The sequence below is a fragment of the Chiloscyllium plagiosum genome, unplaced genomic scaffold (assembly GCF_037043375.1).
Source record: "Chiloscyllium plagiosum isolate Xiang-an unplaced genomic scaffold, Cpla_swu_hap1 HiC_scaffold_7, whole genome shotgun sequence".
Classification (NCBI taxonomy): Eukaryota; Metazoa; Chordata; class Chondrichthyes; order Orectolobiformes; family Hemiscylliidae; genus Chiloscyllium; species Chiloscyllium plagiosum.
In genome coordinates this window covers 52,333,076-52,348,779 of record NW_028270145.1, presented here as the reverse complement: position 1 = coordinate 52,348,779, position 15,704 = coordinate 52,333,076, and the positions used below count along the sequence as shown (strand labels likewise).

The 15,704-nt window shown below is 40.4% G+C and overlaps 1 protein-coding gene across 2 annotated transcripts in view; it reads right to left on the bottom strand.

Moving 5' to 3' along the window:
- The window catches only part of ola1 (Obg-like ATPase 1), a 236,025-nt gene that overhangs the window by 9,411 nt on the left and 210,910 nt on the right, over positions 1-15,704 (bottom strand). For both annotated transcript variants that reach the window (XM_087989008.1, XM_043693599.2), the window contains exons 9-10: positions 14,764-14,860; positions 7,240-7,362 (exon numbers count right to left, since the gene is read on the bottom strand). In XM_087989008.1, coding sequence (XP_087845134.1) covers positions 7,240-7,362; positions 14,764-14,860 — 220 coding nt within the window. The remainder of the gene's footprint in view (positions 1-7,239; positions 7,363-14,763; positions 14,861-15,704) is intronic.

Genomic DNA, 15,704 nt, shown 5'->3' with positions numbered 1-15,704 from the left:
ACAGGTTTGAGACAGAGATGTTGGTCAGGAAACACGGTGGTGTGTTGAAGTAGCAAGCAATTGGAAGCTCAGGGGTTTTATTGTGGACTGAATGGAGATGTGTTCTACAAAACACTCAGTCTGTGCTTTGCTTTCTCAATGTCTCCTCCACACCCTATCTTCTGCACAAAAATATCCTTTTCCTCACTACCATTTCTAAAGAAGGTTCACTGGACCTGAAACGTTAACTCTGATTTCTCTTTGCAAATGCTGTCAGACCTGCTGAGATTTTCAAGTAATTGCTGTTTTGGTTTCTGATTTCCAGCACCCATCATTCTTTTAGTTTTTGACCAAGGATATAACTATGTTTGAAGCCACTCAGAGAAAGTTCATTCAACTTATTCTTGAAATGAAAGACTAATTTTATGAGGAAAGAGTGATTTTAGAGTGGATAATTGGAATGAGAGGTAATCCTGTTGAAATATAAAAAATTCTGAGGGGACCTGACACAATGGATTCTGAGAGGATGTTTCCCTTTGCAGGAAAGTATAGAATGAAAGGACAATTTAGGAACAATTGATCTTGCTTTTAGGACGGTGAGAAGATTGTGTTTCTTTCAGAGGGTTGTTAAGACTGCGGAAGTCTCTTCCCCAGAAAACAGTTGACGTAAACTTCACAGTACAGGAGGAACCTTGATTATCCGAATCTCATTTATCCGGATTTTGGATTACCCGAAGAAAATCTCAAAGTCCCAAGAGAGTGTCTTTTGTTTACAATGATTAAAAATGAACTCTGCTTACTGAAATGCTGCCGAGAACAGTCCTGGACATCGATGGGAGCCCAGGCACCATCTCCAAATGAGTGACTGCCTGCCCTCTCTCTCCCCACACTTTCCCTGGAGTTCTACACAGTATTCTACACCCCTTCCCCCAGATAATCCCTCCAACATTGCCTGTACAGGGCAGGTTGGAACTTGTCAAAAAGGTGTGCGTCTGAGAGTGTGTGTGTGTGTGTGTTATTTTGAGACTCACCTCCCCCCCCCCCCCCCCCCCCCTACAAAGGCAGCAGCAGTCTTACTGTTGCTGTCCAGCCCTGCTGCTCCAGAAAGGATGGACTGGATTGGGAGGGGGGGGGGTGGAAAGCAGGCTGCAGATGGGGTGCGGGGACTCGTGCGTGGTGCGCTGCTGCCAAGTCTCCTGAACGAGAAGCGGATTTAGCAAGTGCTCACTGTGTTAATCCCATTGAACTGATTTTTTTTTGGTGGGGGTGGGGGAGAGAGAAGCAGGCTTCATCAATTCTGCAGATCCCTCACATCCAAGTGTGTGTCTGCTCAGAAACAATCCCTGAGACAGAGAGAGGGAGCAAGGCAGGCAGAGACAGAAAAAAGGAAATTTCAGAAAACTCCGAGCCCCAGAGGAGAGGCATTGAATCAATTAACCGATTAATCAATTATCCGAACGAAATACAGCCCATCCATCTCTTTCGGACAATCGAGGTTCCTCTGTATTCTCTTGTTCCTAAGTTCTTTATTCCTTTCTTACACTCAGGACATTCTAAAGGATATTCCAGAAGGTGAAGTAGTTATGAAGTCTCATCACTATTGCAATGTAGAAAAACATGGAGACATCTTACTCATAGCAATATCATGCAAACAGGATACAGGGTGTGAAAGTTATCAAACTGCAAACAATCCAAGCCTCTTTTACTTCTAAATGACTCACAATAGATCAAGACAGTCAAGAGGCAGGTCCTATGTCTGGTTTCTCAGTCAGTGGTGACACATAATTGCTACTTTCTAGGCTGGCCATATACAACTTTTAAAAGTAATAAACCAGAAAAGATACTACCTAAAGAACACTACTTTTAGAGAGAAGAACTTTTAGTATAGCAGCATTTCTCAAATTACAAACATATATTAACCCCAAGGAATGTAACAACTGGGGAAATTGTAAATTTTAGCACCCATGTCTGTGCCATATTAGACCTTCATTTTCAACTCTCAATGATCACAGACAGTGGAAAAATTCCCAACTTTTTAACAGGTTGATCATATTTTGAGCTGCACCCACTCTCAAGAGTTGATGCTGAGCATACCTCAGAATCTTATGATGCAATCTGTTAAAAGGTATTTGGTTTTCTATTGTCCTTGATCATGAAAGCATGTTATGGTACAGACATGGATGCTAAAGTTTTAAAGATACTGCACTCTATGGTTTGACTGAACCAGTAAGAAGCTGTACTTTTCATCCTTGAGGTCTTGACTGCCTACCTGAGAGTGTGGTCCATTTATAGAAGATATCCGCACAGCATCTGAGAATATGGCTGTAGTTCCACAAAATGATTAATGCTCCAACATGTTCTTCCAATGTCAGATATAACTGTATTCTTTTGTCATCTTCTCTGCACCACAATTTGCTGCACTTTCCCCTCCTTCCACAATTCTGAACACTTTAAATTCCCATTGTCCACCTACTTCTATTCCAATTAGCAGTGAGATCCAAATGTAATTTCCTCATCACTTGCCCCTAACACCATGGCCTCTTATCTTCCACAGCCTTCTTTGCAGTACTTTTTGTCAAAGACCGATAGAAATCAAAATAGATCACACCCATTGGCTCTCCTTTGTCTAACTTGCTCAATACCTCCTCAAGGAATTCGAACATTTGTCAGGTATGACCTTCCCTTGACAAAGCCATGTTGATTCAGCCCTATTTCACAATGCACTTCCAAGTATTCCATCCTTAATAATGAACTCTAAAATCTTACCAATAACAGAGGTCAGTCTGAGTGGCCTGTAGTTTCTGGTCTTCTGCTCTCCTCCCTTCTTAAATAGGGGTGTTACATTAGCCATTTTCCAATCCTCTGAAATACTCCATGATTCCAGTGATTTGTGAACGATCACCACCAAAGCCTCGACAGTCTCTTCAACTATCCCCTTCCGAACTCTGGGATGTAGTTAGAGTCATAGTGATGTACAGCACGGAAACAGACCATTCGGTCCAAACCGTCCATGCTGACCTGATACCCCAACCCATCCTAGTCCCACCTGCCAGCACTCAGCCCATATCCCTCCAAACCCTCCCTATTAATATACTCATCCAAATACCTCTTAAATGTTGCAGTTGTACTAGCTTCCACTACTTCCTCTGGCAGCCCATTCCACACACGCACCACCCTCTGCGTGAAAAGGTTGTCCCTGAGGTCTCTTTTATATCTTTCCCTTCTCACCCTAAACCTATGCCCTCTAGTTGTGGACTCCCCCACACCAAGGAAGAGACTTTGTCTATTTATCCTATCTATGCCCCTCATGATTTTATAAACCTTTATTAAGGTCACCCCATATCCTCCGATGCTCCAGGGAAAACAGCCCCAGCCTATTCAACTTCTCCCTATAGCTCAAATCCTCCAACTCTGACAACATCCTTGTAAACCTTTTCTGAACCCTTTCAAGTTTCAGAACATCTTTCCAATAGGAAGGAGACCAGAAATGCACGCAATATTCCAAAAGTGGCCTAACCAATCTCCTGTACAGCCGCAACAGGACCCCCTAACTCCTGTATTTAATAGGCAAAAGTGAGGACTGCAGATGCTGGAAACCAGAGTTTAGATCAGAGTGGTGCTGGAAAAGCACAGCAGGTCAGGCAGCATCCGAGGAGCAGGAAAATCGATGTTTTGGGCAAAAGTCCTTCATCAGGAATTGAGGCAGGGAGCCTTCAGGGTGGAGAGATAAAGGGGGTTTGTGGGGGGGGGGGGGTGGCAGGGGGGAATGGCTCCACAGTCTTCCCTACTCGATCTCCTTCCATTTCACTCTGGTCAGCCCTTCTGTCATGCCTTTGTAGTTACTTTTACTCAATTATAATATCATTACATCTGATTCCAGCTTCTCCTTCTCAAACTGCAGAGTGAATTCTATCATATTACAGTCACTGCCCCCTTGGGGCACCTTCACCCCAAGCTCCCTAATCAAGTCTGCCTCACTACGCATCACCAATCCAGAACTGCTTAATCCCATGTGGGCTCTACAACAATGCTCCAAAAAAAAAATTACGCAGATATTCCATAAATTGCTTTTGGTGAGCCCTGCTCCCAACCTGACTTACCCAGTCCACCTAACATTTTGAAGTCTCCATGCTTATTGTAATAGCACCTTTCTTATATACCTTTTCTATCTCCTGCTTTATTTTCTTCCTCACATCCTGGTTATGGCTAGGAAGCCTGTACATAAGGTCCATCAGGATCTTATTTCCTTTGCTGTTCCTCAAATCTACCCACACAGATTCTATGTGTCCTGACTCTGTATCATGTCTTGGTACTGACTTAATTTCATTCCTTACTAATAAGGTAACTGCATTCTCTCTGCCCATCTGCACATTCTTACGAGAGGATACACATCATTCGTTATTTAGTTTCTAGCCCTGATCCTCTTGCAGCCACATCAACGTGATACCCACAACATCGTACCCACCAATTTCAATCTGTGCTACAAGCTGATCTGTCTTTTATTTTGTATACTGTGTGCATTTAAGCACACACCCTCAGACCTGTGTTGACTGCCCACTTCTCATAGGTGTTCCTTCATCTGTTGTGTCTGAAGTTAGATTCCTGACTCTATCTGTACTCTCTGTCCTATTACTTGTTCTGGAAACTTTGACAACCTCTGCTGAGCCCTCCTTCCTCTAACATTTACCATAGTCTTCCATGCAACTGAACCGCCCCCGCCCCCAGCACCACCACCACCACCATCATTTAGTTTAAAGCCCTATCCACAGCCTAGTTATACAATCGCCAGAACTCTGGTCCCAGCATGATCCAGGTGGAGCCCATCCCATTGGAAGTACTCCCTCCTTCCCCAGGACTGGTGCCAATGTCCCATGGATTCAAACCCTTTTCTCCCACAATAAATGTCAGGTAGTTATATAATGTGGCATTGGAAGTATCATCACATATGTTATGTTTATGCATTCGATTCTTGCATATAATGTGCAAAATAATTTGAAATGCGTACTTAGTATAATTTATTATTTTTAATGTATAAATTGAATTTCAATGATGTAATGAAATTTGTAATAAAGTAATAAATTTTTAAAAATAAAATTTGATTACTTTGTACATTGAAATATCTTTTGTCAATTAATAGAAATGAACCATGCAGGTATCATTAGTAGCTTTAAGGGGGAAAATAATCAATGTCTTTGTACTGAAACTGCCATCTAGTGTTTAGAAATCAGGTTAACTACTTGGTATCCATTGTCTTAAAGTATATTGCAATTTAATGGGGTCTTAATTCTTTAAACGCGAGAGTCGTAGAGATGTACAGCATGGAAACAGACCCTTCGGTCCAACCCGTCCATGCTGACCAGTTATCCAAACCCAATCTAGTCCCACCTGCCAGCACCCGACCCATATCCTTCCAAACTCTTCCTATTCATATATCCATCTTGATGCCTTTTAAATGTTACAATTGTACTAGCCTCCACCACTTCCTCTGGCAGCTCATTCCATACATGTACCACCCTCTACATGAAAAGGTTGCCCCTTAGGTCTCTTTTATATCTCTCCCCTCTCACCCTAAACCTATGCCCTCTAGCTCTGGACTCCCAGACCCCAGGGAATAGACTTTGTCTATTTATCCTATCCATGCCCCTCATAATTTTATAAACCTCTATAAGGTCACCCCTCAGCCTCCGACGCTCCAGGGAAAACAGCCCCAGCCTGTTCAGCCTCTCCCTTTACCTCAAATCCTCCAACCCTGGCAACATCTTTGTAAATCTTTTCTGAACCCTTTCAAGTTTCACAATGTCTTTCCGATAGGAAGGAGACCAGAATTGCAAGCAATATTCCAACAGTGGCCTAACCAATACGTAACCGCCCAACCCCTGTACCCAATCCTCTGACCGATAAAGGAAAGCATACCAACAGTCTTCTTCACTATCCTATCTACCTGTGACTCCACTTTCAAGGAGCTATGAACCTACCTTTGTTCAGCAACACTCCCTAGGACCTTACCATGAATTGTATAAGTCCTGCTAAGATTTGCTTTCCCAAAATGCAGCACCTCGCACTTATCTAAATTAAACTCCATCTGCCACTGCTCAGCCCATTGGCCCATCTAATCCCCATTAAAAATATTCATTCCTAGTTTGAGAGAGATGCTTGTCGCTTTCCTTCACACTACCCCAATAAGTAAAATAATTGTTGGAAGCCATTCTTTGGTTTAATTAATGCATGACCAAATTTTGAGACAAAGATGTTTTGGTTTCTAAGCATTTATAGTGCAATGACCTACTCTGGAAGAAATATAACCAAATTGATTCAGTACCCTAGCATGAATGTGTATTATTTCTGTTGATGTAATAAAGCAAAAGTGTTACTTTATAGACCATGTAAGTAGCAAGATACCAGGTTAGGTAATAAACAATCATTTAAACAAATCTTAAAAATTATCAATTCACCAAAGTTAAGGAAAATGAGAACATGTAAAATAGGAGGAGTAGGTCATTTAACCCCTCATACCTACTCTGCCATTCAATAAGATCACGGCTGATCTGACTGTGTCCTGAACTCCACTTTCCTGCCTGCCCTCCATATCCCTTGGCTTCCTTGTAAATCAAAATCTCTTTAACTAAACCTTAAATATATTCAAATACTCTGTCTTCATGGAATTCTCTACCCCAGAGGCAAGATTAAAAATCCTCATTAGAAATTCTTCTTCATCTCAAAATGGGAGACACCTCATTTTAAAACCGTGCCTCCTCAGTCTTCAATTTCCCCATGAAGGGAAACATTCTCGCTGCATCTCCCCTCTCAAGGCTCAAAATCTTACATATTTCAATGCTTTCAATTGTCATTGAAAAAAATACTGACATATTGAAAATATCACATTGTAAAATACTTATTTATGTACAATGTTGACTTGTTTCTGAACTTGACATTGGATTTTTCAGTCGATAAAAAGGACAATTTATCATTTTAATTCAACAAAAATATCAAACTACTGTAAAATACAGGCTATTCTTAAAGCCTTTGCTGTGATTTTGCAGTACAATACCTATGTTTTTTAGCCATCATTCATTTTTGGACTCTGTTACCCTGTCATGTCTTTTATAAGAGAACGAGGATAATTCTTTCCCCAGTGTAAATCCATAACACACTTGTATCAACAGCCATTCTAAAAGTGAATGTGACTGCCATGGTCACTTATCACTGCAGACTTCTCTTAATTCAAAGAAATGTCTAAAAAAGCTGCAATAGTACTCTCACCTTGACAGCAGTTTCACTGCCTTCTGCTTTAAAATCTTCAAATTTCATTACATCGGCCATAATGAAGCCCTTTTCGAAATCTGTGTGGATCTTGCCAGCAGCCTGAGGTGCCTTCGTGCCTTTCTGTCAGTAGAAGACCAAAGGAAAATTAATTGTTTTTAAGAAGATGGATTACAGGAGAGATGCACATTCCTTTGATACAGTATCAGGCTTCAGAGAAACTTCGCTTCATATCACTTGACATGTCACATATACAATCAACCTTATCCTGATATTGGATACCCATTTAGGAAACCAGAGATAAAGTAACCCCTGTTATCAATGCAAAGCAGCAATTTTTGATACAGATTTTGAAGGTGGTATTGATTTTAGATGAAGCAATCTTGTCACTGTGAGCCCAACGACATCTCTTCTCATTTAGGATGTCTGAGGCAACATTTTGGTTACATGATCTGAGAATATAATTGAATTTATTGACCCAAAAGGGCACAACCAGCATTTTTCAAAACGTTAGACAAGCTTTGCTCATGACATTTTCACAGTATGTACATTGGTACTCAAGCTTTCAATTCAAAAATCAATTAAATGTTTTCAGATGTTAAAATTCTTTTCACGAGATTCATGTTTGTCGGAATGACTGAAACAAAAGGAATATATACCATATTACTTATACAAATGACTATACTAATCTTAAAATGAAATATTTACAATAAAACATTTTCAACGTTCAAATATATTATCTATCTGAAAGGATGTTTTCCATGGTAATTTTTCTAGTATTCTTGCCTTATTCAACAAGGTGTAATTCAGGAAATTAGTGAAAATAAACTTTAAAATTGTGAGATTAAAGCTAAGCTTGAATTTAAATTTTGAGTACTCAAAACCACCTAGCTCAAAATAAAGAGAAATATGCCAACATTCAGTGCTCATTTGTTAACAATAACCTATTGTAAACAAAGTAAATTTTCTTGACAGAGCACTCATAAATGTAACCATAATAAATTAGATTTTACTTTATGTAGGAGGACAAGAATATAATATTACATGATTACCCATATGCTGAATTACAAAAGATCTACAATGCCAAACATGGCCATGCCAGGCAATGTGACACATGATGATCATGATGTGGTGTCGGACTGGGGTGGGCAAAGTCAGAAATCACACAACCCCAGGTTATAGTGCAACAGGTTTATTTGAAATCACAAGCTTTGAAAGAGTAGCCCCTTTGTCAGGTGAAGTGAGAGGAAGGCGCACAGAAGACAGAATTTATGGGCAGGGAGTTCAAAGGCAGAGACATCATACAAATGGTGGGAGTGGAGTGTCAGGTGACCAAGAGCGTTAGACAGTGTGAATAAAGTTGAAAATGTGTTGCTGGAAAAGCGCAGCAAGTCAAGCAGCATTCAAGGAACAGGAGAATCGACGTTTCGGGCATAAGCCCTTCTTCAGGAATCATCCTGAAGAAGGGCTTATGCCCGAAACGTCGATTCTCCTGTTCCTTGGATGCTGCCTAACCTGCTGCACTTTTCCAGCAACACATTTTCAGCTCTGATCTCCAGCATCTGCAGTCCTCACTTTCTCCCCAGTGTGAATAAAGTGTCAACAGCTGAATAACAACTGAAGGGATGACCTATAATCTGATTAAATGAGGAACAGAGATAATTACAAGAAATTAAAAATAAGGTGGTGCAGGAGACAAACCGATTGAGTGGAATAACATGGAACACAAAGAGAAGCTGCTGGAAAAGCTCAGGTCTGGCAGCATCTGTGAAGAAAAGCCAGAGGAAGGGTCACTGGATCCGAAAGGTTAACTTCAAAGATGTTTATCAGAACACATAAAAGTGTTAGGCATTAGAAAATGTAGTTTTCATAATTGAAAATATTTTTGTATCAATATGGCTACTCATTGATGATTAGATTAGATTCCCTACAGTATGGAAGCAGGCCCTTCGGCCCAACAAGTCCACACCAACCCTCCGAAGAATAACCCTCCCAGACCCATTATTTACTGACGCTATATTTACCCCGACTATGGGCAATTTAGCATGGTGAATCCACCTAACTTGCACATCTTCGGACAGTTGGAGGAAACCGGAGCACCCCGAGGCAACCCACTTAATTGACTAAAATATCCTGAAACGTTCGAAGTTAATAAGAGGATCTGAGTAAAATGTGCCCACAGTTAATAGAGCCAGATAGATTATTCAACACTTCCTTCCTGACCACAAAATTATTTTATTGTACATACAAATTTTACATCATAAGCTCTCCATATTGATAATATGGGCTGAATTGTAAGAGGCACAATGGGCTTTCCACTCCCCCACTGGATTAAAGGTCAGAGCAGAGCTGATTCAGGACAAGAGGAGGATTGATAAGTGCAGAGCAGTGGACGTGATCTATATGGACTTCAGTAAGACGTTCAACAAGGTTCCTCATGGTAGACTGGATAGAAAGGTTAGATCTCATGGAATCCAGGGAGAACCATTCATTTGGATACAGAACTGGCTTGAAGGTAGAAGAAGAGGGTGATGGTAGAGGGGTGCCTTTCAGACTGGAGGCCTGTCACCAGCAGTGTACCACAAGGATCGGTGTTAGGTCCAATGCTTTTCATCATTTATATAAATGATTTGGATGTGAACATAGGAGGTACAGTTGCAGATGACACTAAAATTGGAAGTGTGGTGAACAGCAGGATCTTGATCAGATGAGCCAATGGGGCGAGGAATGGCAGATGAACTTAGACAAATTTAGACAAATGCAAGGTGCTGCATTTTGCAAAAACAAATTAAAGCTGGACTTATACACTTAATGGTAGGGTCCTGGGGAGTGTTGCTGAACAAAGAGACCTTGAGTGCAGGTTCATAGTTCCTTGAAAGTGGAGTCGCAGGTAGATAGGATAATGAAGAAGGTGTTTAATATGCTTTTGTTTATTGGTCAGAGCACTGAGTACAAGAGTTAGGAAGTCATGCTTCAGCTGTACAGGACATTGGTTAGGCCACTTTTGGAATAGTCTGTGCAGTTCTGGTCTCCTTCCAATGGAAGAATGTTGTGAAACTTGAAAGGGTTCAGAAAAAATTAACAAGGACGTTACCAGCGTTGGAGGATTTGAGCTATAGGGAGAGGCTGAACAGGCTGGGGCTGTTTTCCCTGGAGTGTCAGAGACTGATTTATAAAATCATGAGGGGCATGGATAGGGTAAATAGACAAGGTCTTTTCCCTGGGTTGGTGGAGTCCAGAACTAGAGGTCATAGGTTTAGAGTGAGAGGGGAGAAATTTAAAAGAGACCTACGGGGTAACTTTCTCATGCAGAGGATGGTACATATATGGAATGAGCTGCCAGAGGAAGTGATGGTGGCTGGTCCAATTATAACACTTAAAAGGCACCTGGATGGGTATGTGAATAGGAAGGGTTTAGAGGGGCACGGGCCAAGTGATGGCAAATGGGACTAGACTAAGTGAGGATATTTGGTTGGCATGAATGCGTTGGACCAAAAGATCTGTTTCTGTGCTGTACATCTCTATGAGCCATTTGGATACAGAACTGGCTCAAAGATAGAAGACAGAGGGTGGTGGTGGAGGGTTGTTTTTCAGACTGGAGGCCTGTGACCAGTGGAGCTACAAGGATCGGTGCTGGGTCTTCTACTTTTTGTCATTTACATAAGTGATTTGGATGCGAGCATAAGAGGTACAGTTAATAAGTTTGCAGATGACACCAAAATTGGAGGTGTAGTGGACAACGAAGAGGGTTACCTCAGATTACAACAGGATCTTGACCAGATGGGCCAACGGGCTGCGAAGTGGCAGATGGAGTTTAATTCAGATAAATGCGAGTTGCTGCATTTTGGGAAAGCAAATCTTATACACTTAATGGTAAGGTCCTAGGGAATGTTGCTGAACAAAGAGACCTTGGAGTGCAGGTTCATAGCTCCTTGAAAGTGCAGTCGCAGGTAGATAGGATAGCGAAGGCAGCATTTGGCATGCCTTCTTTTAATGGTCAGAGGATTGAGTACAGGAGTTGGGAGGTCATGTTGCAGCTGCAGAGGACATTGGTTAGACCACTGTTGGAATATTGCATGCAATTTTGGTCTCCTTCCTATTGGAACAATGTTGTGAAACTTGAAAGGGTTCAGAAAAGATCTACAAGGATGTTGCCAGGGTTGGAGGATTTGAGCTATAGGGAGAGGCTGAACAGGCTGGGGCTGTTTTCCCTGGAGCGTCGGAGGCTGAGGGGTGACCTTATAGAGGTTTACAAAATTATGAGGGGCATGGATAGGGTAAATAAGGCAAAGTCTTTTCCCTGGGGTGGGACAGTCCAGAACTAGAGGGCATAGGATTAAGGTGAAAGGGGAAAGATATAAAAGAGACCTATGGGGCAACTTTTTCACAGAGGGTGGTACGTGTATGGAATGAGCTGCCAGAGGAAATTGTGGAGGCTGGTAGAATTGCAACATTTAACAGGCATTTGGATGGGTATATGAATAGGAAGGGTTTGGAGGGATATGGGCCGGGGTCTGGCAGGTGCGACTTGATTGGATTGGAATATATGGTCGGTATGGACGGGTTGGACCGAAGGATCTGTTTGCATGCTGTACATCTTTATGACTATGACTTTATGACTATGACTCTATAACAGCTCTTTAATCGTTTAATTAGAAGCAATAGGCTGGATTTCTGACCACTGGCATGAAGTTACCCTTCGAGGTTTTCTGCCAGCAAAAGATTGACAGCTTAAGATGCACTAGTAGCAATCACAGAGTCGGTAAAGTGTGGAGCTGGAAAAAGCACAGCAGGTCAAGCAGCATCAGAGGAGCAGGGGAGTCAATGTTTCAGATCGGAACCTTTCATCAGGACCCTCCAATCTGAAACATTGAGTTCCCGGCTCCTCTGATGCTGCTTGGCCTGCTGTGCTTTTTCCAGCTCCATAATTTATCAAATGACTTCCCAGCATCTTCAGTCCTCACCATCTTCAAGCAGAGGCCAATGCTGGTACTGCTCTAAAATAATGAGGATGCAAAATTGCAAAGAATCAGAGCGTTGAAAGTATTTGGGTTGGTAATTTTTGGGGAAGCGGGAGGCATGCAGGCTTGAGGATAAGACAACCTGAGGCTCTTTACACTTTCTGGCAAGCAAGTGCCTCCAATAGCCCCAGCAACCTGGACGGACCCCATCATCACCACTAATTGGCACAATGAAATCTTAAAGACTGGCTCCTTAATATGCCCGAAACGTCGATTCTCCTGTTCCTTGGATGCTGCCTGACCTGCTGTGCTTTTCCAACAACACATTTTCAGCTCTGATCTCCAGCATCTGCAGGCCTCACTTTCTCCTTAATCAAGGCAAGATGAGGCCTTTAAACTGCCCCTTGTGCCCCCAATAGGTCCAATGGCAGGTGGCCACTCAGTGCATTCACCCACCATTGTCACAGTTATGTTGAGGACAAGCAAAGACAAGTTTTCACCCCCTCAATTTAATTTGTCCCCATAACACTAAATGCAACAACCGAAATGTTTTATATTCAGTCATTAAAAGGCAAATCTGCCAGAATTAAAGGTTATTAGTTTAATATGATATGGGAGCTTTTTATCTATTATTATTCGGTTGAACAGAAAATTACTATTTGCATTGGATTTTAGTCACCAGACACAAAGTTACAGCTCCAAACAGCAGCTACATTGTATCAGACCTTCAAGATTTCAGAAAAAACTAATATACAGTACTTTTACCACCTTATAGCTATATGCTTTAACATTATGATCCTACTCAGAATTGTCTCAAACAAAAAAAACAAACTTTGTTCACTGCATGCTACCATGCATCTCCAAGGTAACTCATTTCTCACCATCTAACTTGACTTTTCAATCAGCATATATACAATAAATGGACAACAGAGTCAATATTACATTGCACTTCAAACATCCTGGGGAGAGTGAAAGATTACTATAGTTAAATAAATTAACTTCTTCATGTAAAAATTATATTTTCTTACCACAAAATATGTGGTTACTCAAAATGTAATTTAAATACAAGTTTTTACATTAAACTAGAGATAAATACTAACTTAATATCACAGTATATAATTAAATTACCAAAGTCATCTTTAATGCTTTAAAAATTTTGCACTCCTGATTTGGTAAAACTGTGGCAAATCAAACAGGCAGAAATAGCTCAAGGAACTGAATGGCATTCTCCTGTTCTTGCCCTTCAACTAATTCCCTTTCAACGCCATTTCCTTTAAAAGGTGTGTGCATGGAACATCCAAAGAAATTTAGCATTTTGTTTTTCTTCTCATGAAAAGAATGTGCTCTGTTAACATCAGCTGCTGTCCATATCATTAGCCTCTAATGGGCTGAAAACTAAATTTCAGCTTTTGAGAAATAAATAACAATTAAACAGATGTCAATCCTTTTTTCCACAGCACAATTATGAAGTGCACGATAATTGTGAAGGACTCTTTCTAATACAAATTGGGGCTTCATTTCAGAAATAAAAAATTCACAAATAAATACTTCTAACGGATAAGAAATTTTTAATCACTATCATATCAGATATAAAACCAGGAAGAAGTCCGAATCACAATTCACTTTATAGAGTTCCCAACATCACAATTTATAACAAGCGTCATCGAGCTTTTATGTTCACATTTAGTGAGAGTAGAACAGCTTGCCAAGTAATTTGGAATCTTTACTTTTGCAAGCTGCATCATTAAGCAGAGAGCAACTCATGATTACAATGCAAGTTTCAAAGTAGAAAATTTGTAACAATCTAACAGCTGCCATATACTCAAATAATTTAATGTAGTCAATCACGTATATAAATTCAACTACCTAGGTAAACAACTTAGGTCAAATTGCCAGTCTTCGTTAAATTTTAATCTGTATATTTCAAATTTTGCAAACAAATTGAGACAATAATCAAATAGAGAAAAAAAACAATTTTGTATTGTATACTGTTAACATTCAGAACTAAAATGTCACAAAGCTCAATTGTGTGCTACAAACATTAACCTGCAAGAGATCAGCATTAAAAATTAGAAATTCAAAGTACATTCATGAATATGGCTGAAAAGAAATCACTTTACATACTAACAACAGATTACATAATACATTGCTTAAAAACTTCATGTTACTCAAGCAAGAGAAGAGGCCACGGACAACCCAAACAAACTTAGCAAATACCAAATGAAAAGCAACATCAATTTCACTGGCGACAAACCCAGTCACACAGATTAAGCAAGCACAATACTGAGGTGCCTTATCTCTGACCACAGGAGGAGGGAAGATAGATTCTGCAGGATGAAGAAATTCATACTATGTAATAGGCAGAATCAATTGCTACCTGCCTCAATCAATGCACCCCACTTTCACTGTTCAACAGCTCACAAATAATTAAAGTTAACACGAACAAAACCCCATCTATAATGACTAGCTAACCACTGCCATGACAAACTTAAAAGTCGATGATATCAATCTGAATTCAACAGTGTGGAACTGTGTACAGCTGACAACAGACTGTGAAACATACCTTTATGGTCCATGCTCGCACTTCATCTGGCCCTGCAGTAAAAAAATATTCAAGCAGCAGAGATGAGAATCCAGTCTTGATGATCTTGGGCAACGCACTGAAATCACAAGCATACTAGTGTTTCTTTCAAAGTATATCAAAGTTATTTCATTGCAAATAGTTTAAAGCTATTTAACATTTTGGCATTGTGTAAATGTGTATTCCTAAAAACTAATTTCATATAATAAAAAACAAATATTGTCTTTCATAAAGCTATCAAATGCCAAATTGTATTTTCCAAATGTTTCATTGTCTATTATCAAGGCATGGGTATAGTAACCATAAATTCATATATTGTCAGAAAACATACATACTGAAATTCTTCAAGTAGCGTGCATTTAAAGTTATACCATGAACACACATGATACTTGTTATGGACTAGGCCAGACCCTTCAAAACCTCTAAGCAGGTAGCCCAAACTGTAACTTTGCTATTTGTTGAGCTAGATGTATAGTAGATATTCCCGGTGTAAATTAGCTGGGTTGACTGCCAAATTTTAAACAAACAAAATTTATTTACAAAGTTACAAAATGAAACACACAGAACAGAAAATAGAAAACCCGATAAGTTATCCTTTCCAAATCCGACTTAATGCTGTTCCGAAAACACATACATCCCTTAGCACAAACAGTAAGACATGCACAGGCAACTCTCAGTTCGAAATCAGAAGGGCAGATGAGAGAGAGTACCCAGCCTTTCTTTACACACACAAAACTGCTGAACTGAACCAAAAAACCTCATCTGGAAGGACTGGCTACTCCCCTTTCATTATACAAGTTACTTCTAAAACATGAAAGCCTTTTGACTGAGGTATCATCTGTTTCGGGATAAACAAAAAGGGCCCAATAAACCTCCCATCTCTGCACCAACTCAGCTGTTTTGGAGCTTGGGCTGTTTTACAA